Below are 21,910 nucleotides of genomic sequence, written 5' to 3' on the forward strand. Positions count from 1 at the left end.
ATTTTCAGACACTACACAAAAAGTTTCTGGTTCTGTATTTGTGCTACGCAGCTGGTATTGACATGGCGATGTTTAAGTGTCTGATTAGATTATATAAAAAGCATCTGTGTTCCAGTTGTCTTCATTGTTATGCAGTGTTTGGGGAAAGTAGCGCTGTTCTACTGACAGATATTTACAGTTTGTCTTGAACTCTTGTGGGATCGTTGTCTGTCTGCTGCTTTGCTTGTTTGTTATTGCTGTCTCACCACATCAGATTGCAGTTATTCACACCAGTTGAGACAATTCAGCCCCGTCGGAGAAGCTGGGGCGGTTTTCTCAACAGCCCGTCTCTCTTTCCACCTTGTTTGCAGAGGTCTATTGAAGTCTTCCTTCCCTTTTATGTCCCATAGTCATCTAATGGTCAGAGCGTGTGCACCCAGACATCCTGAGTCACTTATGATGCGGGTTCCTCTCTGTGGGAAAGTTTGACCATGTGTGTCGTGCTCGGTTGTTCATTGCTCATAAACAGTAGGAGCAGCCTGAGATGTAAAATAAACTAGCCGCCACCACTTGTCCTCGCTACCGTTAACTAGTGTGAAAAACAACAACCACGCCGCCAGATGAAAGGGCGGCGAGCGAGTCACACAACTGCTCTGTCTGTGTGCCAATGTCGCTTTGATAGGACTCTTTTCTTTTTATGAGCTCACCTGCTAAGGGGTTGCCATCTAGCACATTAGTACAACTGTGGGGTGTGGGTGCGATGCAGAACCTGCCACAAAGCCGGCGTTATCTCCAGGTGAAAGGAGCAAACAAATACCACCCTGTCTGACTCCCTAGTGAGCTGTCGGTGTCCTCCGCAGCCCGAAATAGATGCTGAAAAGCCGCCGCTGAGAAAAATAAGGTGAACTGTGCGACTGTGATATGTACAGTTAAATGGGAGTTGTATGGTACCGTAAGACGGGTGATGTCACAGGGTGATGCAGAGCAGCATCTGGGGTGGTCACAGTCTATAAATATCATACTCCGGGTGTTTTCTCTTGCTCACACACAGTATATGACAACCTTTTCACCTCGAAAACATTCACAGCTTCTTGATTCAGCGTGTCTATTTCACATCCTCCGCCGTCTGCCCTCGCTCTATCTATCTACATTCCTCCCTGTGAGAGTTTCTGTCTTTCTCTGCAAGGCGCAGAGACACGGGTCTATTTGCTTGAATTTCTCATTTCCTGTTTGGGGTGTGTATCCGATCCCTTGTTCTCGTGCCCAGCACACATCAAACACTCGAGCTGCTGAAAATGAGAAAAAGAGACAGACAGGAGGATACACAGAAAGCATATAAATGAGGGAATGATGGCAAGAGTAAATGTGAATGGGAGAGGGGGTTTATGTGTGTGGAGGGAATTAGAATGAACATGTGGGGACAGTGGAAGGGAAAATCCTGACTGATGACACAGAAAACCAGAGGAAAATGAAAAAGAAGTAGGAAATACAAAGTGGTTAATTACCATAATATCCACAGATATGGCCAAATAAGGCTAGACTCGACCCAACCGGTGAGTTCATACTGCAAGATCGTTTTTCATCCTAATCTAATTTTTAAGGAATCTGGGCTGCTTTCACTTCCCATAACAATTTGTTTTTATTTATTCTAATTATCTGTTTAGTCAGTCATTTTCTAAATTTCCTTTAACAAGGCTGTGGTGCCAGTCGATCAGGAGGAGGTTGCTGGATATGAGCCATTAAAACAAAACAAAAAAAAAACAAAAAAAAAACAACAACTAACATAGTCTGCTTCACATTTCCACAGTCAAGAATTTATTCCATTCAGACTGTGTGTGGGCTTACACTCAGGTATGGAGCTGTGGTTTCAGTGGCTAATGCAACAATCCTTACTGTATAAGTTCACAAGTCCAAACTGTTTGTTCGATAGTGGGAGAAATCTTGAAAAAATGAGCCGCATGCATGTGTCACAGTCTGTTCGACCAGCGAGAATGATGTAAAACCCAACACTGCTTTTTGTTATCAAAGTTACAGCCCTGACATTACAGGGAGTGTTAATGATGAAGGATGCAAGAGTCAAACTGGACAAATGTGAGACAGTCAATTGAGAAGATCCTTTTTGTTCTGTTCATGATTGCCAAAAGCTTTTTATAAACGGTACAAACAATCAAGTTTTTTTTTTCTTCTTTGTGGAAAGAACATTCTTCCTGTTTTTACAGTGGAAAAAAAGCATCAAATTGTCAACAGAAACGCCTCAAACCGCAGCAACATAACCCACTTCTACACTGTCTATCTGTTTGTTTAGTAAGTTGACTGATTGTTGTTTAATGAAAACATGGATAAACAATACAAAACTGGTAATTAGTCATTATAATCAAGTGTAGAAAATACCTCAAGGGCATAAGAGAACATTCGTCACTACTTTTTAAAGTTACTACAAGGAACTTTCGTTTTGTGTTGATTTTGGCGGCCCCTCTGGACAAAAGTGGTAGTGTTTTCCCAGAATGCAGACTGCTAAACATCTTAGCTAGTGTGTGCATTTGTTTTGGAAGCGAGCGAAAGAAAGAAGCTACTTATCTTTAATACTATTTTTCTTTCTTTTCTTTTCTTTATAAACACAGCTGTTTATAGGATGCATAGCCATAAGGTGTAAGGTGTTTGTATCCTTGTATGTATCTATTTGTGGCTATGTAAGATTACTAACTGTGATAAGATGACGCTGAAACAAAGTAAACTTTATTTTTAGTACTGTTCACCCACGTAAGGCTGAATTCACACCCAATTTTGGAAATGTGGTGCATTCCAGCAGGGCTGAGCGGAGGTGTGAATGTGTTTATTTGTGCTTTAGAACGTAAACCGCCGTGAAACAATCAGAAAAATAATTCACGCTAAATTTCTCAGATTCACTCCTTTGTTCTCACCAGTGCCGCTCGCTCTCTTCATTCACTCTCTAGCTCGCTCGACCACTGTTGCTCTCTCTCTCTCTCTCTCTATCTCTCTCTCTGTTTCTCTCATCTTTTTTAAAAAATGAGTCGTGAAGCCGACAAGAAGTCTGACTTTACTTTAAACGTTATCAAATGAATAGAAATGTCCTTCCCTCGTCCTTGTACTCCCTCATGCTATGACGCTACATGTAATGTAGCGTGTCGTTTAATAGTTTCATCTGATTTCGTGGGGGATCAGATCCGGTGGCAGTCATTTAGAATAACTACATAGAAATAGCCTTCCCACTGATTGTCTCATTTACTTTTGTAGGTCATACAGAGCTGAGACTGTTTCATAACCAGTTAAAAGTTCCTTGTAGTAACTTTAACTAAACTGAATAACTTCATAGTTGTCTAAAATGTTCATTTAAATGCATGAGTTACAAACAAACAAAACAAGAGAGGATTTTTCATGAAAATATTGTTAATCTGGATTCAGATTCATATAAATTCATATACGCTCACATGGACTTACACTGCAACTGATTTCATCGAAGGCACTGACAGTAACAACCTTACTTAATACTTAAAACAGCCCTACAAGAAATGTAAACAGACTCCCAGCAAAATATAAACACAATTGCTTTCTATACTCTCGTCCAGTCCCCACCCCTACGCACCCGGGTTACAAATCCAAGAAACACAGGAGAAACACAGACGAGGTTTTAATGTGGAAAAGGTAAAGGCAGCAGCATTCTTTCTAGGCAGGTATGCATCACGTTTCTTTTTCCAATTACATGAAATTTCCAACCTCTCACTCCCCAGTAGTGCAAATAACTCCAGTGAACGCGCAATGTGTCACTTCAGGATGTTGATTTACAAGCTAGCTGATGAATCCGCTCATCAGCAGGAGGTTCCACTGGGAGATGGATATCCCTTTTTAAGGTTAACTTTTAATATGAGCAATCCCTGCGATTTGTATATAACTCAAAGAGAATGTCAGAAAAAAAAAAACACTCTGGCCTACAGAGGAACTAAATGTCTAAACCAAGCACAATCAAGATAGAGGGATATAAGAAATAGGAGGAAGGGTGGCGCTCAAGAGGATGAGTTTTCTCCCAATTTATCTTTAATTTTGCTTGAAGTTCTTTGCCCTGCCCGCTAGAAAAACATATGGTTCAAATAAGTACGACCCCCCACAGACCCCTGAAGCCAAACTCTCATTAGTGAATTATTTGGACAGAGTGGAGCAGAGGAGGGGAAACAGGAGTCTGATGCTTTTTAAGCTTCTATAAAACACTGAAAAAGTCTGACATGAACATTAGAGTAGTGGAGAGATAAAGTAAAAGAGGGAGGGGGTAGGGTGGGGGGGCGCTTGAAACACTCACTTTGTAATGGTCTTACATGCTACAGAATAATAAATAGTAAGAAGGTCGGGATCAGGCCTATGTAACATATACTCCACTCACTCTGAGGCCTCATCATTCATTGGCTCCTGGCCCTGGAATGTCACTCACATTCCCCGTGACCTTCATCTGTCTCTTTCTCTGGTTGCTCGTATATCTCTGCGTTCCTCCATTTGTGTTTGTTTTAACTTTCTCAGGACCCCTCAAAAGCCCACGCTCATGCATCGTACACCCAAGAGGACGGCAATTTCCCTCCACTATCCTCCCCGGCTTGCCAGATTTTCTCTACCTCTCTCCCTCCCACACTGTCTCTCCCACTCACTGTCTGCGTTTACTCTCATGTGGGGCTGAGGCAGTAACGTCAGCTTGTTCTCAGTCAGTCTGTTTTTTTTTTTGTTTTTTTTTTTGCTTTTCTTCCTTTTAGCGCTACTAGTAAAACGATCACAGAACTAGACGAGTTATGGCTCAGAGAGAGAGGCGAGTCATAGGTGATCTCGCAAAGGGAAAGTGAACTCACACTCCGGGGTTAGTAAGTGTTCGACCGGGGTCGTTGTGAGTCACCCAAGTGTTTGGCCTCCTTACTGCGGGATGTCGCTTGTGAGTCAGAGAAGCAGACTGGACTGGGCTGTATCCTCTGTGTCACATGCTTCTCTTAAATGCCTCTTATTCTGTTGAACTTCTAACCCTAACTAAAACCAAAACCACAAACATATATCTTAAAAGGCTGCCCTTTCCTTTCTGGTACAGAAGACAGGCGTCCCTTTGGCCTCTCCTGACTCCACTGACCACAATGTGACTGTCAGTGCAGAGAAGGGAAAGGTGGCTCAGCTAGGATGTGCTTCTGCTTAAGTTTGCGTGATGTTTTTACAAACCAGTTATTTGAAGCCGGGGTGCGTCAGATGCCATGTGTGAGTGAGTAAAGTTGTGTACATGAGCACCTGTGCCATATTTGTCCCCTCATCGCCATATCTGTGGTTGCCAGAGGCCGACTGCTGACTTCAGATGGCAGGAAACTTCCACTGCAACATCCTAAAGCCTTAAGGCATCTGGAAGAAAACCAAAAGGAATCGTGACTAAGGCTGTACTTTTGTGTTACACTGGCTCACATTTTAATTATGTATTTTATTGCGCTTCAAATCTAAAAATGTCGGTCCAAATTCCAAGTAAATCCAGAGGAAATTATCTCCACACGAATCATTTACCATATCTTTTACTAATGATTCGATTGTTACACATTACTCACCTTATTAACATTTTTTCTGGTTAACCTCATCGGCAGTCTAATAGTTGCCTACAAAACCAACCACTTATGCTGCACAATTTCATGAGAATTTGATGGGTATTTCGGTGAAGGTCTGTGTTGACCCCTGCTGGTTAATGAAGTGAAAGAATTTTTTCCTGCTTTATATTTTCTACCGTTTGCACTTAAATGTCATTATCACTTATACGCTATAAAAGCTAATCTCAATTCATCATAAAACGCTAATTACAAGTATGAGATTAGCGTTAATTTTACCTCACTGCACGAATGGATGAATTTTGCAAGTAAAATCATATTTTAACAACACTTACCGTTCAAATAATCAACTTTAAGTACAATTTTATTGGGGTTGTGCTAGGATTTTGCACGGCACATTACATTTTCTTTAAATTTTGACGTAATTTTCACCCGACAGTGGTGTTTTTATACTCTGAACAGAACTAAAAAAAAAAAAAAACTTTGCGACCTTTGCGACATCCGTCAATGGCGCACGTACTGGAAACCGGCAGTGAGAAGAAGATGGCGGAGGGAGGTAATGATGCAGAGCTATTCAAGGAGAAGGCGAATAAGTACTTTAAAGGTAAGTTGGCAATCCTGTCAAGTAAATGGCTTTATTCAACGGTTTAAAACAGACAACGGTGTTACCACTGACTACAACGGCGACATGACGGTCTTGCTACACGCTCTAACTGGAGCCGGTCGCTAATGTAAGCTAGGCTAATTTAGCACTGAGCTAAACTCATTCATTGGATTACTGCATTGAATTAACAGCGGTTAGCTGACTTAGCTAACACTAGCTAGCAGCCACCACATTATCGGCACCCTCAGTATTATCGCATGCCGTCACGCGTGTCATTTATAGTGCACCACTGATTTAGTCGTTTATTTGGATTTTAACTAAATGTAAATCCGACCTTGTTGTTATCCAACCCTGTGTTTAGTTTTTTGGGTAGTTATAAGTGACGCGTGTGGGCAGCAGCCTCGTTTTAACAGCAGACACTTAATGGTCACTGTAGTATTAACTGTTTGCTATTATTCTTATAAGATTACATTTTATTAGGTATGTGTTGGCGTATCTTGCTGGACGTTAACGTTAGTTAATGTTGCAATGAAGTAACGTAACAATCACGCCGCGCCTCTGATTTGCGTCCAAGTAAAATTATTCAACTTGACAGTGAAAAGCATCGATAACGAAAGTAAAGTTTCCTCTTTATGTCCGCTGTCTAAACTCTATTTTGGCTGCTTGTTTATTTTTTGGTATATTTAGAAATGCCATTCATCCACCTGCTCTACTTAATCTCAAAGCACTGTGCATTTTTTTGAAATGTCATAGTACTTTTTAGGTTCTGCAGAATATCAACGTTAACACCATTTTCTTTTGCTTCCTGGTATATCGCATGCCTATTTCCATTAAAATTCCCACTCCCTTGTTCCCCGTACTCTTCCACTCTTAATAAGAATGGCATCTATCATGGCAGTGATATTGGCTAGTGTTGCATCCCATGTGGCAGGTCACACTGAACAGCCTGTATGGCTGTTGAGCATGAGTACACGCGGTTAGCAGTGCTATCTCCGTACAGTATGCACACTAATGGGATTAAAGGATGTTTTTCACCCTGTCTCATAACTTTTTTTTTTTCCACTGAGCAAAGTGTGCAGTATCGTGAATGCACAGCACAGATATTAGTGTGTGTTAGCCTGGAGCTGGAATCTCATATATCCAAATTATCAATACAGTAACATTGTGATAAAGCTAAAATGATATTCCGGGATTTACTGATAGTTTACTGACTGTAATACCAGAGTGTAATGAACAGTGTCTGCATTACTGAGAACTATTCTCAGAGGCCATATCACCCACCCTAACTGTGGATTAAACACTGAATAAAACCACCAACATTAACGCTCAGAATGTTCTCATGTTATCAGCCTTGAGGTTTTGAATGAGGCATACTGGTGATATTTTATTTAGAGGTACAAGTAAGGATTATCTTCATTTAATAAAATATACAATTTGTCCAATTAAAGTTACCAGAGCCGAAAGTGATGTTTGTGTGATTTGGAGGAAAGGGAAGTTAATCTTTTTTAAGAAGCTGTTACTGGAAAATGTTTGGTGTGTTTACTTGAAACGAGACTTTCACAATTAAATGATTCACAGAATCATCATAGATTAGTTGTTGATTGACCAATTAGTTGACTAATTGTTTTAGCATACAGTTTTTCCTTTGTCATCAAGCTCCAGTATCACCCCGATAGGACATAAATCATAAACCTGCACTGTCTGCATTGTGTTTGACATTTTATATGAACTGCAAACAGTCCCTGTCGAGTGAAGACGTGACATTTGTTTTTCAGAGAAAGACTATGAAAATGCAATCAAGTACTACACAGAGGCCGTGGAGCTCAATCCATCTAATGCCATCTACTACAGCAACCGAAGCCTGGCATACCTACGCACAGAGTGCTATGGCTATGCCCTGGCTGATGCTACGAAGGCCCTGGAGATAGACAAAAACTACATCAAGGGATATTACCGCCGTGCCACCTCCAACATGGCACTGGGCAAGTTCAAGGCTGCACTTAAGGACTATGAGACGGTAAGAAATATAGCATCTTTGACCATAGTAGCTGCACATATTTATCTACCCTGTAGTCCAGTAGTATTTTTAAGGGTTTCAGGAAACCTAGTACATGCAGGACATGAGCAGTGTGCCCAGTAGAGCTGTTTTTTTTCCCCCGAGATTTTCTCAAAGAAACTAAAGAATGAGCTCTCCAGTTACATTGTCCGTCTGTCATCATGAGTTAGGCTCCTTATGTTGCCTTAACAGTCCTAAACAGTGATTATCCTTTAATCTAGTCATGATGCCAATAGGATCCAGTCTGAAGGCACTCATACCGCTGGTAATTTGGTGGCTATTGTTCAGTCTGTTCTCGTAATAAGCAATATAAATATATCAGGGCTGTGGCAACAAAGACCTCTAAAGCTTAGCCATAGTCGCTTCAATTTATTGCACCGACTAAACCAAGCACCATGACAACAGAAAATGAGACTTAATCCTTTATGAAGCAATTGGAGGTTGGAAGAAGATCCATATGTATTTATAGATCTCTGAAATGTATCGAGCAGAACGGCGTGTGATTGTCAATAATTCAAAATTTAGTTGATTTACAGCACACAGATCAACCAAATTGTTTTCATTCAGTAGAAACTGTTTGCACGATGAAGAAACAGAACCCTTAATATCCTTTTATAACTATTTACGACCTGTTCTTTGCAGCTGCAGTGGGTCTGCATTGATTCCAGTTGATGATTAACCAGTGTGTTTAATTTATATGTCATTTCCCTGTTCTGATGATAGGTAGTGAGGGTTCGACCAAATGACAAGGATGCAAGGATGAAGTATCAGGAATGTAACAAGATTGTGAAACAGAAGGCTTTTGAGAGAGCCATTGCCAGCGATGAGATAAAAAAATCTGTTGTTGACTCTTTGGACATTGAAAGCATGAGTAAGTTTCCTGTATCATCTGACAAGTCTGTAAAACATATCTGTTTGTAAAACATTAAAATGTGCCTTACAACAGATGTCAACTTTATGGTGATTGATTAAAACATTGTGTTGCATGTTAAACAGAAACTAATGATAATAAAATGCACCGATGTGACTGTTATTTGATTGATTCTTCATTGTAATTAAGACGATCTTGTATTGCAGCGATTGAGGACGACTACGTAGGCCCAAAACTTGAAGATGGCAAGGTCACATTGAAGTTCATGAAGGAGATGATGGATTGGTTCAAAGACCAGAAGAAACTGCACAGAAAGTGTGCTTATCAGGTAAACATATTTGTTTATTTCAGAGACACCCATTGAAGGAAATGTATCTGAAATTAAACTTTTTTTTTTTTTTTTTGTACTCTTACAGATTTTGGTGCAAGTTAAAGATGTTCTATCGAAACTACCAAGTCTTGTTGAAATCACATTAAAAGAGGTGAGGACTTAGCAGATAATCACCGGTGAAGTGAATGAAAATAAAATATAATATTCATTGCTCATTATTTTATATAGTCATCTTGTTTGGACTCTGTTGAAGGTGCTCTGTTTCTCTTTGCCACAGACAGAAAAAATAACTATTTGCGGTGACACCCACGGGCAATACTATGATCTCCTCAACATCTTCAAGTTGAACGGCCTTCCCTCAGAGACCAACCCTTATGTATCCTTTCTGCCTATAGGCAGTCAGTCACATCAGCTCATAAATATGTGTTCAGTGCAGTTCGTCTTCCTTGTTTGTATCGTTCTGTCTAAAAAAAGAAAACAACAGCCCAAAAGCCTCAAACCCAGAACTTGTGCGTCATAGTGCTTAACCACAGAACTCAGCTGTTCAATGGTGACTTTGTGGATCGCGGCTCTTTCTCTCTTGAGGTCATTCTCACCCTCTTTGGCTTCAAGCTGCTCTGCCCCGACAACTTTCACTTGCTCAGGGGTGAGAACACTCGCAGTGTTTCCTGTGCTATCTCCAGATGCATGTGTTGCATCTGCAAATATGTGTGCTGTAACACGTCATATTGATGTGTCATATTTATTACATGCACATTGTCATAAAGTTCAAACACTACACTAAAATTCATTTAATAGCCTTTTTCCATGTTCATCTTTCATGTGGTTTTTTACTGTTAAATTACAGTGTATTGAGTTATTTAAATTGGGTTGTACATCATGCAGTAACTAAGATTTTCACCTGCAGGTAACCATGAGACAGACAACATGAACCAGATGTATGGATTCGAAGGGGAGGTCAAGGCTAAGTACACGGCCCAGATGTTCCAGCTGTTCAGCGAGGTCTTCCAGTGGCTGCCTCTTGCACAGTGTATCAACAACAAAGTACTGGTAAGCAGCTGCATTGTGAGCTGAGAGCAGTCATAAGGTCATGCAACTAATGTTGCTGTTGTTCACCAGCTCTAGTCTCTAAAACCCTGTTTACACTTGGTTTTAAAATGCATCTCGGGCGATAGGATCATAAGAGGACAGCGCTAAATACAAGTGCAAACAAACCACTTGCTGAGGTGGTCTTGGTCGCATTTGACCACATATCTTTTGTAATGTAAATGATGTGTCCCCGACAATGCAGGATGTAGTGGTGGTTTTGGTGACAGTGCGCCAATGTTTAAAAATATATATATAAAATGAAAAAATCTCAACAGTTGAATAGCCTGTTCATGACCTTGAAGCATTTTTATTTTCTTAGCTAGCCCGTGTGAAACAAATCTGGCACTTGTCCTGTGACAGACTGACGTGATAACTGTGCGTGGTGCCCTTTGACCTTCTAGTGACATAGGCAGTAGTGAAATCTGAACACAAGTAGTCAGCTGGACACCTCAGAGACGCATGATAGACGCAGGTGTGAACAGCGATGTGTCTCAGCTGTGTGAACGGCGATGTGTCTCTCAGCTGTCCACTTGTGTTCAGATCACCGAGACGCATTTTAAAACCAAGCATAAACAGGGTCTAATTAATGCCATATTTCTGCAGCCAGTTGTGCTAGTGTTATCTTTCAGGAATATTTGGGAATAGAGTAGAACCTCTTAAATTGAATCTGTTGAATAAATTGAAAAAGGGATGTGGAGAGATGTATTATAGGTTTTCTGTCATTTACACGTCTTTACCAGGCAGTACAACTTCTGATGGGTTATTTGATTATGATTATAATTTATCTGAATCTTGCTAATGTCTGCTGTTTATTAATGGTTTTTTTGCGTATTTTGTAATGTGCACACACACAGTCTTAATCAGATTCTCTGTATCAGATTATGCACGGTGGACTGTTCAGTGAAGATGGCGTCACATTGGAAGACCTCAGGAAGATTGACAGGAACAGACAGCCTCCAGACGCAGGTAGGGTCAGACTCGCTGCGCAGCATCAGTATAAAACCTGTCTCAAAGAAACCATCTGTTGAAAGGAAAACTGGAACATTTTAACACCTTCCTCCGCTCTTTCACAGGTCCCATGTGTGACCTCCTCTGGTCAGATCCACAGCCTCAGGTCAGTCGTCACCCATCCAATACCTTTTTTAGACCTGTTTGAGTATCCACTAGTTTGTGTTAGATCAATATTTGAATTTAAAATTAATCAGTCTGTCTCTCTTATCGTGCAGAGTGGCCGGTCGATCAGCAAGCGAGGGGTGAGCTGCCAGTTTGGGCCGGATGTGACGGAGCGCTTCCTGGAACAGAACAAGCTGGACTTCATCATTCGTAGTCATGAGGTCAAAACTGAGGGCTATGAGGTCACTCACTCAGGGAAGTGCATCACCGTGTTCTCAGCACCCAACTACTGGTACGTCATTGTGTCCGCTAAATTAAGAGTGTAGAGTCAGCTGTTTCTAACGCTGTTCACTTAAACTGATGTGTTTTACCTTCCACCAGTGATCAGATGGGAAATAAAGGAGCTTATATCCACCTCAGGGGATCTGACCTCAAGCCAGAATTCCACCAGTTCACTGCTGTGGTCAGTATCTTGTTCTCTAGAGTGGCACCTGCTTGTGTTTTAGTTGAGTTTTATTTGGAAGCAGTAGGGATGTGTAATTATTGTAATTGTTTTGGGGATAATTATTAATGACAAGTTTTGGAATTGTGCTTTTTAAGTTAAAGAAATGTTATTTTTGTATAAAATGCTCTTTTTATCATTTTTATCATTGTGACTGTTGGTTTTGATAATAATTAATTCAAGAGCCTCATTGCACAGATCTTGGGGTTACATGATATAACTAATACTACCAATATTTACCTTAATGTTGATTGTTGAATATGTATCTGACACATTGAAATAACAGGTGTACCCTACTAAATTTATCAAACCTCATTTTTCAAAATAACTTGATCCATATACTGAAGGTCCTGGTTCAAAACAATGACGTTCATAAGCGTTATCTTTTATAATTGTCGTTGGTTGAGTACAGACACCAGCTGCAGAGAGAACAGCAGAGTTTAATTTTGCCTTTTCATCAAGTTATCTTCAGAATTAACGTGAATGAACGACAGCTGATATGAATCGGTGACGGTGACGTTTGTTATTTTAATCGGCTAAAGTGACGGTCAGCGATAACGCACTGCTGTTACCTGAATGTTTTGCCAATAAAAAAGAGAGAGGGGAGATAAAATATTTGTTAATGTCTAAACTTAAAGTTACAACAAGGAACTTTTAACTGGTTATGAAATCCTGCAAACAGCTCACTCATTTCCAGAACAAATGCCAGATCAAGATTTTACAAGACAAGGCGGAATGGAAAATAGTCTTTATTCCAGGAAACACTACCGCTTTGGTCCACAGAGGCCGCTAAAATCAACACAAAATGAAAGTTCCTTGTAGTAACTTTAACAAATCCCTGTATTTTGCCAACCTCTGTGTCAGAGTTAATTGCACTGGTGCACCCAAGTGATTTTTTTGCAGTCACACACTAATTTTCACTTGGATATGCAGCAAGATTCTTGCACATTGAGCCTGATTGTAGAAAAGGAGAGCAGCACTGCAACACTAGCAGGATGAGGTGGACTAAAGAAAGTAGAGTCCCGTAAAGAAAGGATCAGACTGGATTTATTTTAGCCACTGATCCCCGAATTGCCTGGGACATCTCTACTAAGAGTTCTGCACCAGTATAGTATTGCACTTCTATAAATTTGTCAGACTCTTAATAGATAATTAAGTTTTTTAAAAAGTAGATATAGGCAGAGATAAGGAGTGGGCTTCACAGGCCTGCTAACCTCATTTCTTTCTAACTCCCCACCCCCAGACTTTTTTCATTTTCAGACTTGTAGTCTTCAGCCTCAAGTGACATCATGTGAGGCATTTCATCAGATTTTGCACATCTCTCTCTGAAGCAACACACACATATGCAGTAGTATTACCCAACACCTGACTTTGATGTGTAAAATCTGTGTAGTTCCTCTTTAAGTAAAAAGTTAGCATGACTGGCATGATTGCAAAAACAACTAAAAGGAGAAGTGAAATGTGCTTAATTTTGATGAAGTTTGACGGCCAGCTTGTTTAAAGTGTGATCTAACGTTTATTTTCCTCTCACTCTCCTTTACAGCCTCATCCGAATGTCAAGCCCATGGCGTATGCCAACACGCTAATGCAGTTGGGGATGATGTAGAGGCCACGCTAGTCTGTCTGCGACACTGACGACCTCCCATCTGACCTGAACCATCCCAGCCACCTCACTCCCTCCAGTGCTCGGACATGCTCTCATTCATGCTTAGCCTAAGGGATCCCTCTCCCCGACAAACTTCCGCTAGTTGTTTGCAGAAAATACGTGTAGTTCAGATGGGAAGAGATCACTTAGACCAGCCCAGTCCAGAACTGGGTACATTCTTTCATGTTTACCAGTTAAAACTGGAAAAATCCCAATTTCCACTGTCCACTTGCCCCCATCAATGTGTTGCATCACTGGGAAAAGAAACCAACCCTGAGAATTTCAGATGAGTCTCCTTGGAGCTGCTTGGTTTTTAAATATTTGATATACTCAGCAGGTGGGATCAGCTAGCTGGTATGTACCAAAGATCTGTAATAAAAATGATTGTTCAGTTTTTACAAGGAGCGACTTGTGACTCTGAAACCTAGCATTGTACTGTTGTTGGCCTGTGTACACAGCTTAAAGCATTGTGAAATGGGTTTAGAACAGCATGTCTATCAGTGTTTCTCAAACCATCCTACAGTATGTCAGTTTTTTTTTTATTTTTTTTTATTTTACAGGAATCCAAAATATAATTACATGTATGATCCCAATCCGAAAAAAAAAAAAAACGGAGATTGACTCTTGGTACACTCTGAAAGGTGCTGTTTGCCATTAGTGGTGTATTTAGGTAGTTCAGTCATGTAGATGGTAACATGTATTTTGCACTGCTGCACTGCTTCCTGTCGAGGAAGATACTGCTGCTCTCCATATTTTCATCCCTGACCGTTATTGTGCCACTCACCCGGCAGCTCCCGCACAGTCTACTCTCCAAACTAGCTTTGGTGTACGGCAAACACTGATGGCACTCGAGTCTCCAATACATGTTCAATTACCGGTGACTTATTACCCCCCCCCTCCTCCCCCCCATATGTGGATTTCTTCAGTACACAAACGTCCAAATGCAATCCTGTCTTGAAACGCACAGCTGCATTGTCCAGTGACCCTCAACTTTTTAGATAAAAATACACTGACGTGTATGTATATATACTGTATCATTTATCGAGATTCCGTGTAATGTTTGGAGAAAATTATTGAATAAAAAAATCCAGTCCAGTGATTTTAGAAAGAAGTTGGTATCTTTATTTATGTCAGTTATGGTTGTTTATACAGACAGTGTCCTGTGCTAGTGGGGTTTTTAAGTTTCAGCTATCAAGATGTTTATTTAAAAAAAAACTCAAAAATGTTCCTACAGTTGAATGTTTGAGCTTCACTGAGCAGACTGATTTATCTACAGAGTTTGTTTTCACATTCATCTGCTGAAAGTGGAAAGTTTCTGTGTGTCCACTGAAATTCAGAATTTAAAGGGTGAGCTAACGAGCGTGATTTATATTGTTTGGAAGCTAATCGTCATCTTTTCCTTAACTTCAAATCCAATATTGAACTTTAGAAAAGTGTGATATGGAAACTTGAAGCCTCCAGTGCACAAAAACTAGAGAATTAACTTTACAATGAAGTAGGAGACATCCTGTGTCCAGCAATTAAACTTCTGAAATGAAACATAATTGCACATGTATAGATTCTGTCATTTTTAATGAGGGACAATGAGTAATTTTAAGGATTTTAACAAGATAATTGGACTTTTTTGGTGTGGAAAAACCACATTAGACATTATTATTCAAAGTAGAGTATTTATATATATCTTAAAACATGTCTAAAGAGCATCTCTTTATTCCTGTAACATGACACCGTTGACACGCTCAAGAAGGAAAAGAAAACGTTGCCCCTTCCAGCATGACAGTCGCGTTCATTTGACGTCACGAGTCTCAACAGCTGATCGTCATTCGTCAACTATGCGCCACGCGTTGACAACACAGCACGAGTTTCACCTTGTTGTGGACCCACTTGCACACGAAGATAAGAGCAGCAACAACCAGACCGGCCTGAGATGCCCAAATACTGTTCAGTCCCGAACTGTAAGAGCGACTCCGGGAGCGGCAGCGACAGGAGAAGCTTTTACAAGTAAGCTGGTTATGTTTTTATCAGTGTTTTAGATAACCTCGTTGCTCAGGTAACGTTAGTGCTGCTGCTGATATAAGCGTCATCTAACTTTAAGCAACGTTTTTATTCGCGACGTCCGTTTTACGACATTTTATTTACTAAAATGAATCACTGTAGTCATGAAATATCGGTATCTAATTGGGTTTTTGATGACTTGCATTGTTTGCGTCGTCTCGGTTTGACCTTTGAGACAGTCTGAGCTCTGATTAAATCATCATTTTTTGGGGCAGGAAGTCATTCAGTTGAGTTTTTACTGAAGGGCAAACATTTCTTTAAACATATTGTGCTGATTATTTCTGCAATAGTGCCACTTCCCAATTGTATTATGTGGGTTTGAACCCTGGTGTGTCGTGCAACAGGAAGACAGACTGTAATGATGATGTCATCTTAACGCTTGAGCTGATTCATAGGCAGGAATAAAAGCTCTCCTGATGATTTTATTGGGAATGTTATCTTTAAAAAAAACATGACAACTGGAAGGTCCACATTAGTACACACAGTGATCAGAACAATAGAAACCTGTCTACCATATTAAACAACTAAATAGAGCAGCTCTGTGAAATATTAGAAGCGTCTCTCAACAAGCTCATACAACACCCAAGCTGGATCAGATTACGCTGAGCAGTGTTTAATGACACAAGCCAAAAGGTGATGAGTCCACAGAGTTGGTTAGTTACCTGATTTGACCTAACTGTCAAATCATGTGAACAAGAACAGTGTAAATTCTGCTTTATGGTTTTGTTTTTCCTTTTTCTAACGATTTCAGTGTCTCACTATTATCGTATCTTAGGTTCCCTCTACAGGACCCGGACCGGCTGCAGCAGTGGCTCAGGAACATGGGACGTGAGAACTGGATTCCATCTCGACACCAGTACATCTGCCACGAACATTTTGCACCCTCATGCTTTAAGGTGCGATGGGGGATCCGTTACCTTGAGAGCGATGCAGTGCCCACAGTCTTCCAGAAGGCCGAGGTAAAACCAAAAAGGATATAAATGCAGTCTCATTCAGAAACACAAGACATTTTGAAGGAGTCCTGGGTGTAAAACACTAGAGAGGTCCTTATAAGAAAGTTGATAAAACCCCCACTACTGCACTGATGTTAAGATAATATTCCAACATACTATACTGGCAAATAATCATGTTTCCATTATTTTGCTGAATACTGAAATCATAAAAGAAGTTGCTGTTGCCTTATTTTAGGAAGCTGTAGTTTGCTCTTGAAAATTTGCAATGTTTGAATACATCTTGTATTATTTTTCTACCATTTAATTAGTTTAATTAGATTAAAAGGATAGAAATTTGTATTAATGACACAAAATCACATTGAGGAGTTAGTTTTCAGCAACCCCCTCCCTGATCTGCAGCTTCATTCAGCATGAATGTTGAAATAATGTGATTTTCCCATTCATTCCCCTTCATAGCAGACAGTTAAGTGTTATTGAAATGTGAAAATCTGTTTTTATTGGAGTGAAATTAAAACATTTAAATATTTCAGCAGTGAGTCAAGATGCTTTGGGAAACTTTCATTTTCTTTTTTCATTGCTCAAAGTTGAACTGTAAACACAATCATGCTGCTTGTGTTTTCATAAACGCACGCTTCACCTGCTTTTTTTCCAGAAACGGAAAGCCACGGATCACAGCGAGAAGAAACCAAAAGTGCTTCGAGCTAACGGTAATCAAAGCATAATGGTGTCGGATGACAGGACGGCAGCTAACGATGCTGCAGATACGGAAAGTACGTTGCACACGGTGCACCTGTATGAGATCACTGTCGACTCAGCGCAGCAGGGAGAAACCGGCCTGATGGAGACGAGTCATGTTGAAGAGTCTGACAGATCTATCCAGACAGACCTGAACCAGTGGGCTTCAGTAAATGGATTCAACACGGGGGCAAATTTCCCATTAACTTTAATCCAGTCAGTAGATGATCTGAGTGACAGTGGGGAGAACACGGAAGTGGTGGTGATGTCCGAATGTGCTGCTGGTGACGGGCAAGAGGAGCTTGTGAACGGGATCACTGCTGCCATTTTAACTCAGGGCCAACGGCTGGTGGTGAATGACTCCACGCTTGGCTGCACAGATGAGTCTGCAGCTTCTCTCTGTGTCGAAGATGTGACTTGTACGACGGAGGAGTTCTCCGACATCCACGAAGGCCACGAAACGCAAGTCATCGCCTACTTCGAGACGATACCAAACGTTTTCCCCTCTGAAACATCTCAGTTCACCTTCTCCCCGAACACGGTGCTGTCGTCGGCGCTGAGCTCCAAGCCCATCACGTCTACTCTGCCTATAGTGTCCAAACACGTGTCGCCGTCACCCACGTCCCTGGTCCTCACCGTGGAGAGACTCGACACAGAGGGGGAAGAGGGAGACGACTGCAAGCCAGAGGAGGATGGCACAGGAGAGAGACAGGATCACCAGCTGGAGGAGCACTGGTGAGCGTCGACTCTCGGTTTCAAGCACGTCTGCATTTATAATCTATATTTAGAGATTTATAGAGAATCTTTCTTTCTGCAAGGCCAAAGATGCTGGTTACTGCATTAAAATGGGATCAGAGTTAATTCAGCAGCCTATAAAGATGCAGCAAAGAGTCAATACTTAAAAATCAACATCAGATATTTGACTTTAAATTACTAAAGAGCACTTTAGTAGTTATGCTTTTCTTTCTCATATCCATAATTCTGTTTTCCTCACATGTGGGCTGCATGACCAAAACTGACTGAAACTATAATGTTTTTTTTTTTTTTTTATTAATGTTGAGATCATTCAGCCATCCTTTGCAACAAAATAGTTTAAATGCACTTTCAAGTTTTAATTTGACAAAAATCTGCCTGCACAACACTGAATTCAAGAAGCCGACAGTGTAAATAAAAGTTAAACAGACTGTCTAAATGCAAATTAACAAAATTGCACCTGATAGTTTAATTGTGAATGACCAAAATTATTGGGGATCAGATTGCTGTACCCACACACACTTTTTCCTTGTCAGGAGTCCACTTTTTACCCTAAAACATGAGCGTTTCTCATTCTTCAACTTTTGGTTAAAGGCAGAATGAGCAGGGTTTTCCCTAAAAAAACAAAAACAAAACAAAACAAAAAAAAAACAATGTATAGACTCTTAAAAAAATAATCCCTCTCAATCATCACTTATGACCCTCTAGAAGTGTGTTGCAGTGTATGTATCTGCAGAGACTCTGCCTGTATTTTGTTGTGTTCAGGACGTTTCTGGGCGTCAACCTTTGGGCAGAGGGTGTGCAGAGGTTGAGACTCTATAAAAAAAACGTAGCGACATAGCAGCATAGCACTTCTGGTGTCGTTGAACTGTGGAGGAGGAAGGAGCCAACTTTGAATGTTTTTACAAACCACAACTGACAAATCCTCCTCATCCTGCCTTTAAATATAACTAACAATATTGCCACTGTCTCAGTTTAACATCACATTTTTATAACAAATGGAAAAACTTGCTTTATGAGAACGAAACATTTAAATATGCATGTATACCCTACCCTATATACCCTTCAACTGACTTGTTATTGCTGCTTTAGCACAGCATTCACCATCTTTTTACTATTTTCACATTGACAGCTACCATAAGAACAGTTTGAGTAAGGAGCAGCTGGAGGCCATTGTGGCCGAGCTGCAGAAAAAGGTAAAAGTGCTGCAGCAGCGACACCGCCGGCACCTGGAGAAACTTCTGGGACTGGAGAACACAGTCAGCCAGCTGAGACAGAACAACCTGCTGAATGAGGAGCGACTGCAGCTGCTTGAGAGGGTGAGGGAGTCTGACGTGTTTACATGACTTAAGTTCAGATAATTGCTATTGCTCAAGTTTCTTTTAGCTGTAGGCGTACTCTGATGTTTCTCTGGGAGTCATTCGACTCTCCATTGAACTTTATAAAAGCATTTATCTGAGCCTGTAGTGTTTAGATGTAGTGGCTAAATATTTGTGAAATCAATTATTTTGTGCATCCTCTGTGATTCAATCCTTCCTGTCTAAAAATAATTATGTCGTCATGTATTTTGTTTGAGAAATTGCCAAACGTTTCCTCCTCTCCCAGGCTTACATACAGACCAGCGCAGCCGTTTCAGACGCCGATGAGACTGTAGCCATCATCTACGAAGAAGATGACGCTGCATATTTTTACACTCCACTGAACGACACAGAGGAAAAGCTGTGAGGGCCCGACTGACTGCGTCTGTCTCATCTCTGTGTGTGTGTGTCTGTTGGCTGCCTACGGTGCCAAAAAATGTAGTGACGTGGCCAATACTGTTAAAAAAACAAAATGCTACCTAATTTAGTTTTTGTTTTTTTTCTTCTGATAACTGAATGAAATCTGTGTATGAAATGAGGGAGTTTGGTAGTTAACATGCTGTGAGCTTTGCACAAATATGGATGAGTAATTTAGGACAATGTTGAATGTGTTTTTTAAGGTTTTCACCCTTCTTTCCTCCAACCACTTTTTTTGTTTGTGATAATGTACATATGAAATTAAAAATAACTTCTGTTTACGTTTTGGTCTGAATTTCTAAATCGAAGCTATTAAAAGAACCAGAGATTAGAGAACTAACATTGATTTGAGAAAGAGTTTGATTTAATCACCGTCGCTTGACACTTTTGACCTTTTGTCCTTCGGTAGCAGGACGGAACAAAAGGAAATGACTCATCACACGCTGGTTTATCTCTCAGCACGCAGTTAGTGACAGTAAATACACCAACGGTTGCAGGTTTGATTCATGGAAGTTTTTAAATCCCATTTCCGAGTAACACTGGACATGTTGCTACACAGTGACATGATTCAACAGTGACAGAAAGCAGCTGAATTAAACCACAACAGCCCGTTCAGCTCAATGTCTCCAAACATTTGTTTTTCTTCCTCCAGTTTCTGCCCTATAGATAAAACAAATGTTAAAAAAAAAACTATAAGTAGTAATTGTGATGGTAAAGTAGTTGTTAAGCCCGATACTTTTTCTATATAAACCACCCGAGCCATAGTTATGTAAGAATGAACATGATACTGATTGAATCTCGATAACTTTGCCAAGTAACAGCTGGAACATGTCATTTGACTTGAGTAAACCTGCCTCTTGCACAAGCCTCATGGTGATGAAGTTGTACTGTAAATATGCCAAACTTGTATGGCGTTTGCTTCTCCCTCCTCTTGCTCTCACTGCTAGACAGCAGCTGTATTATAAATTTAATCTGGAGTCTTATGTGAAGTGTAACTGAAGAGTTTATACACCCATCAAAAGGGAAGGAAGCGTGACAGAGGAACTTCCTTTCTGAAAGTTAGATTAACTAATAATGACTTTAGTTATCAGCAAAATTTTTGCAGGGTTTTTTCCCTTTTCTGTTGGTAATAGAGGTCATAAATCTAAGTCTATATTGTAGATGTGTGAAAAACTGAATCTGGTTCAGAACAAGACTCTGAACGACGAAAAGAAGCAGCAAAGTAAAGAGCCGAGAAGCCGTGCAGAGAGAAGAACGGAGGCCTGACATGACAGAAGTAACCGCACTGGGCCCTGCTCTATGTTTATAGAGTATCTATTACCATGTGTAATTCATAGCTGAAACAGGCATTCAACACTGGTAAAACCAATACAGGTCTTCATTAGGTTTTGAATGTATTGACTTTTCAAGAAAGTATATGGCTGCTCTCCTGAGTAACACTGTCTGGCAATGTTTATTGGTGTTTGATGAAAACTGGTTTCAAATGATTGCACTAATTTGTAAGCTAGTAATAGGACATATGAAGAAAAGATGAACAAATTGAGCTAAGAAACAACTAAACAATAATAAACCTATAAGTGTACCGTGAGGAGTGAAATGAGACGACTATTTTAGGATGGGTGTGACTGGTGTGATGCTTCAGATGAGTGGACGGAGATTGGCTTTTCTCGGAAAGAGGGTAAATACCGTTGAGGTTTCATCCCTTTAACAGTAAAAACTGTTCAATTAAACAAGTTTGGCACATTTCCATGTTTCAACCTAAAACAATTTCAGGGCTATAAAAAGAAATAAAACTGGTGTTGCTTCCTCAGTGGGTATGAAATCAGAGAAGATGAGTCCTGTCAGCTGTTGATTTATGCTGCCGGGTCAGTTGAACAGAGGC

General features: G+C 40.4%; 2 protein-coding genes across 2 annotated transcripts; both read left to right on the top strand.

Annotated features, from left to right (window-relative positions):
• Positions 1–6,021: 6,021 nt before the first annotated feature.
• Positions 6,022–14,856, top strand: ppp5c (protein phosphatase 5, catalytic subunit). Its single transcript, XM_067595357.1, has 13 exons — positions 6,022–6,150; positions 7,926–8,167; positions 8,930–9,077; positions 9,284–9,405; positions 9,494–9,559; positions 9,686–9,784; positions 9,949–10,054; positions 10,316–10,458; positions 11,376–11,463; positions 11,571–11,611; positions 11,724–11,902; positions 11,992–12,073; positions 13,656–14,856. Exons 1-13 carry the CDS (start codon positions 6,054–6,056, stop codon positions 13,716–13,718), a joined length of 1,476 nt encoding a protein of 491 aa, XP_067451458.1. The 5' UTR covers positions 6,022–6,053; the 3' UTR covers positions 13,719–14,856.
• A 712-nt stretch (positions 14,857–15,568) lies between these two features.
• On the top strand, positions 15,569–20,309 carry LOC137186423 (THAP domain-containing protein 5-like). Its single transcript, XM_067595358.1, has 5 exons — positions 15,569–15,758; positions 16,588–16,771; positions 17,418–18,235; positions 19,386–19,572; positions 19,859–20,309. The coding sequence occupies exons 1-5, from the start codon at positions 15,685–15,687 to the stop codon at positions 19,976–19,978; spliced, it is 1,383 nt and encodes a 460-aa protein (XP_067451459.1). The 5' UTR covers positions 15,569–15,684; the 3' UTR covers positions 19,979–20,309.
• Positions 20,310–21,910: the final 1,601 nt, after the last annotated feature.

Source organism: Thunnus thynnus, chromosome 7 (assembly GCF_963924715.1).
Source record: "Thunnus thynnus chromosome 7, fThuThy2.1, whole genome shotgun sequence".
NCBI classification, from domain to species: Eukaryota; Metazoa; Chordata; class Actinopteri; order Scombriformes; family Scombridae; genus Thunnus; species Thunnus thynnus.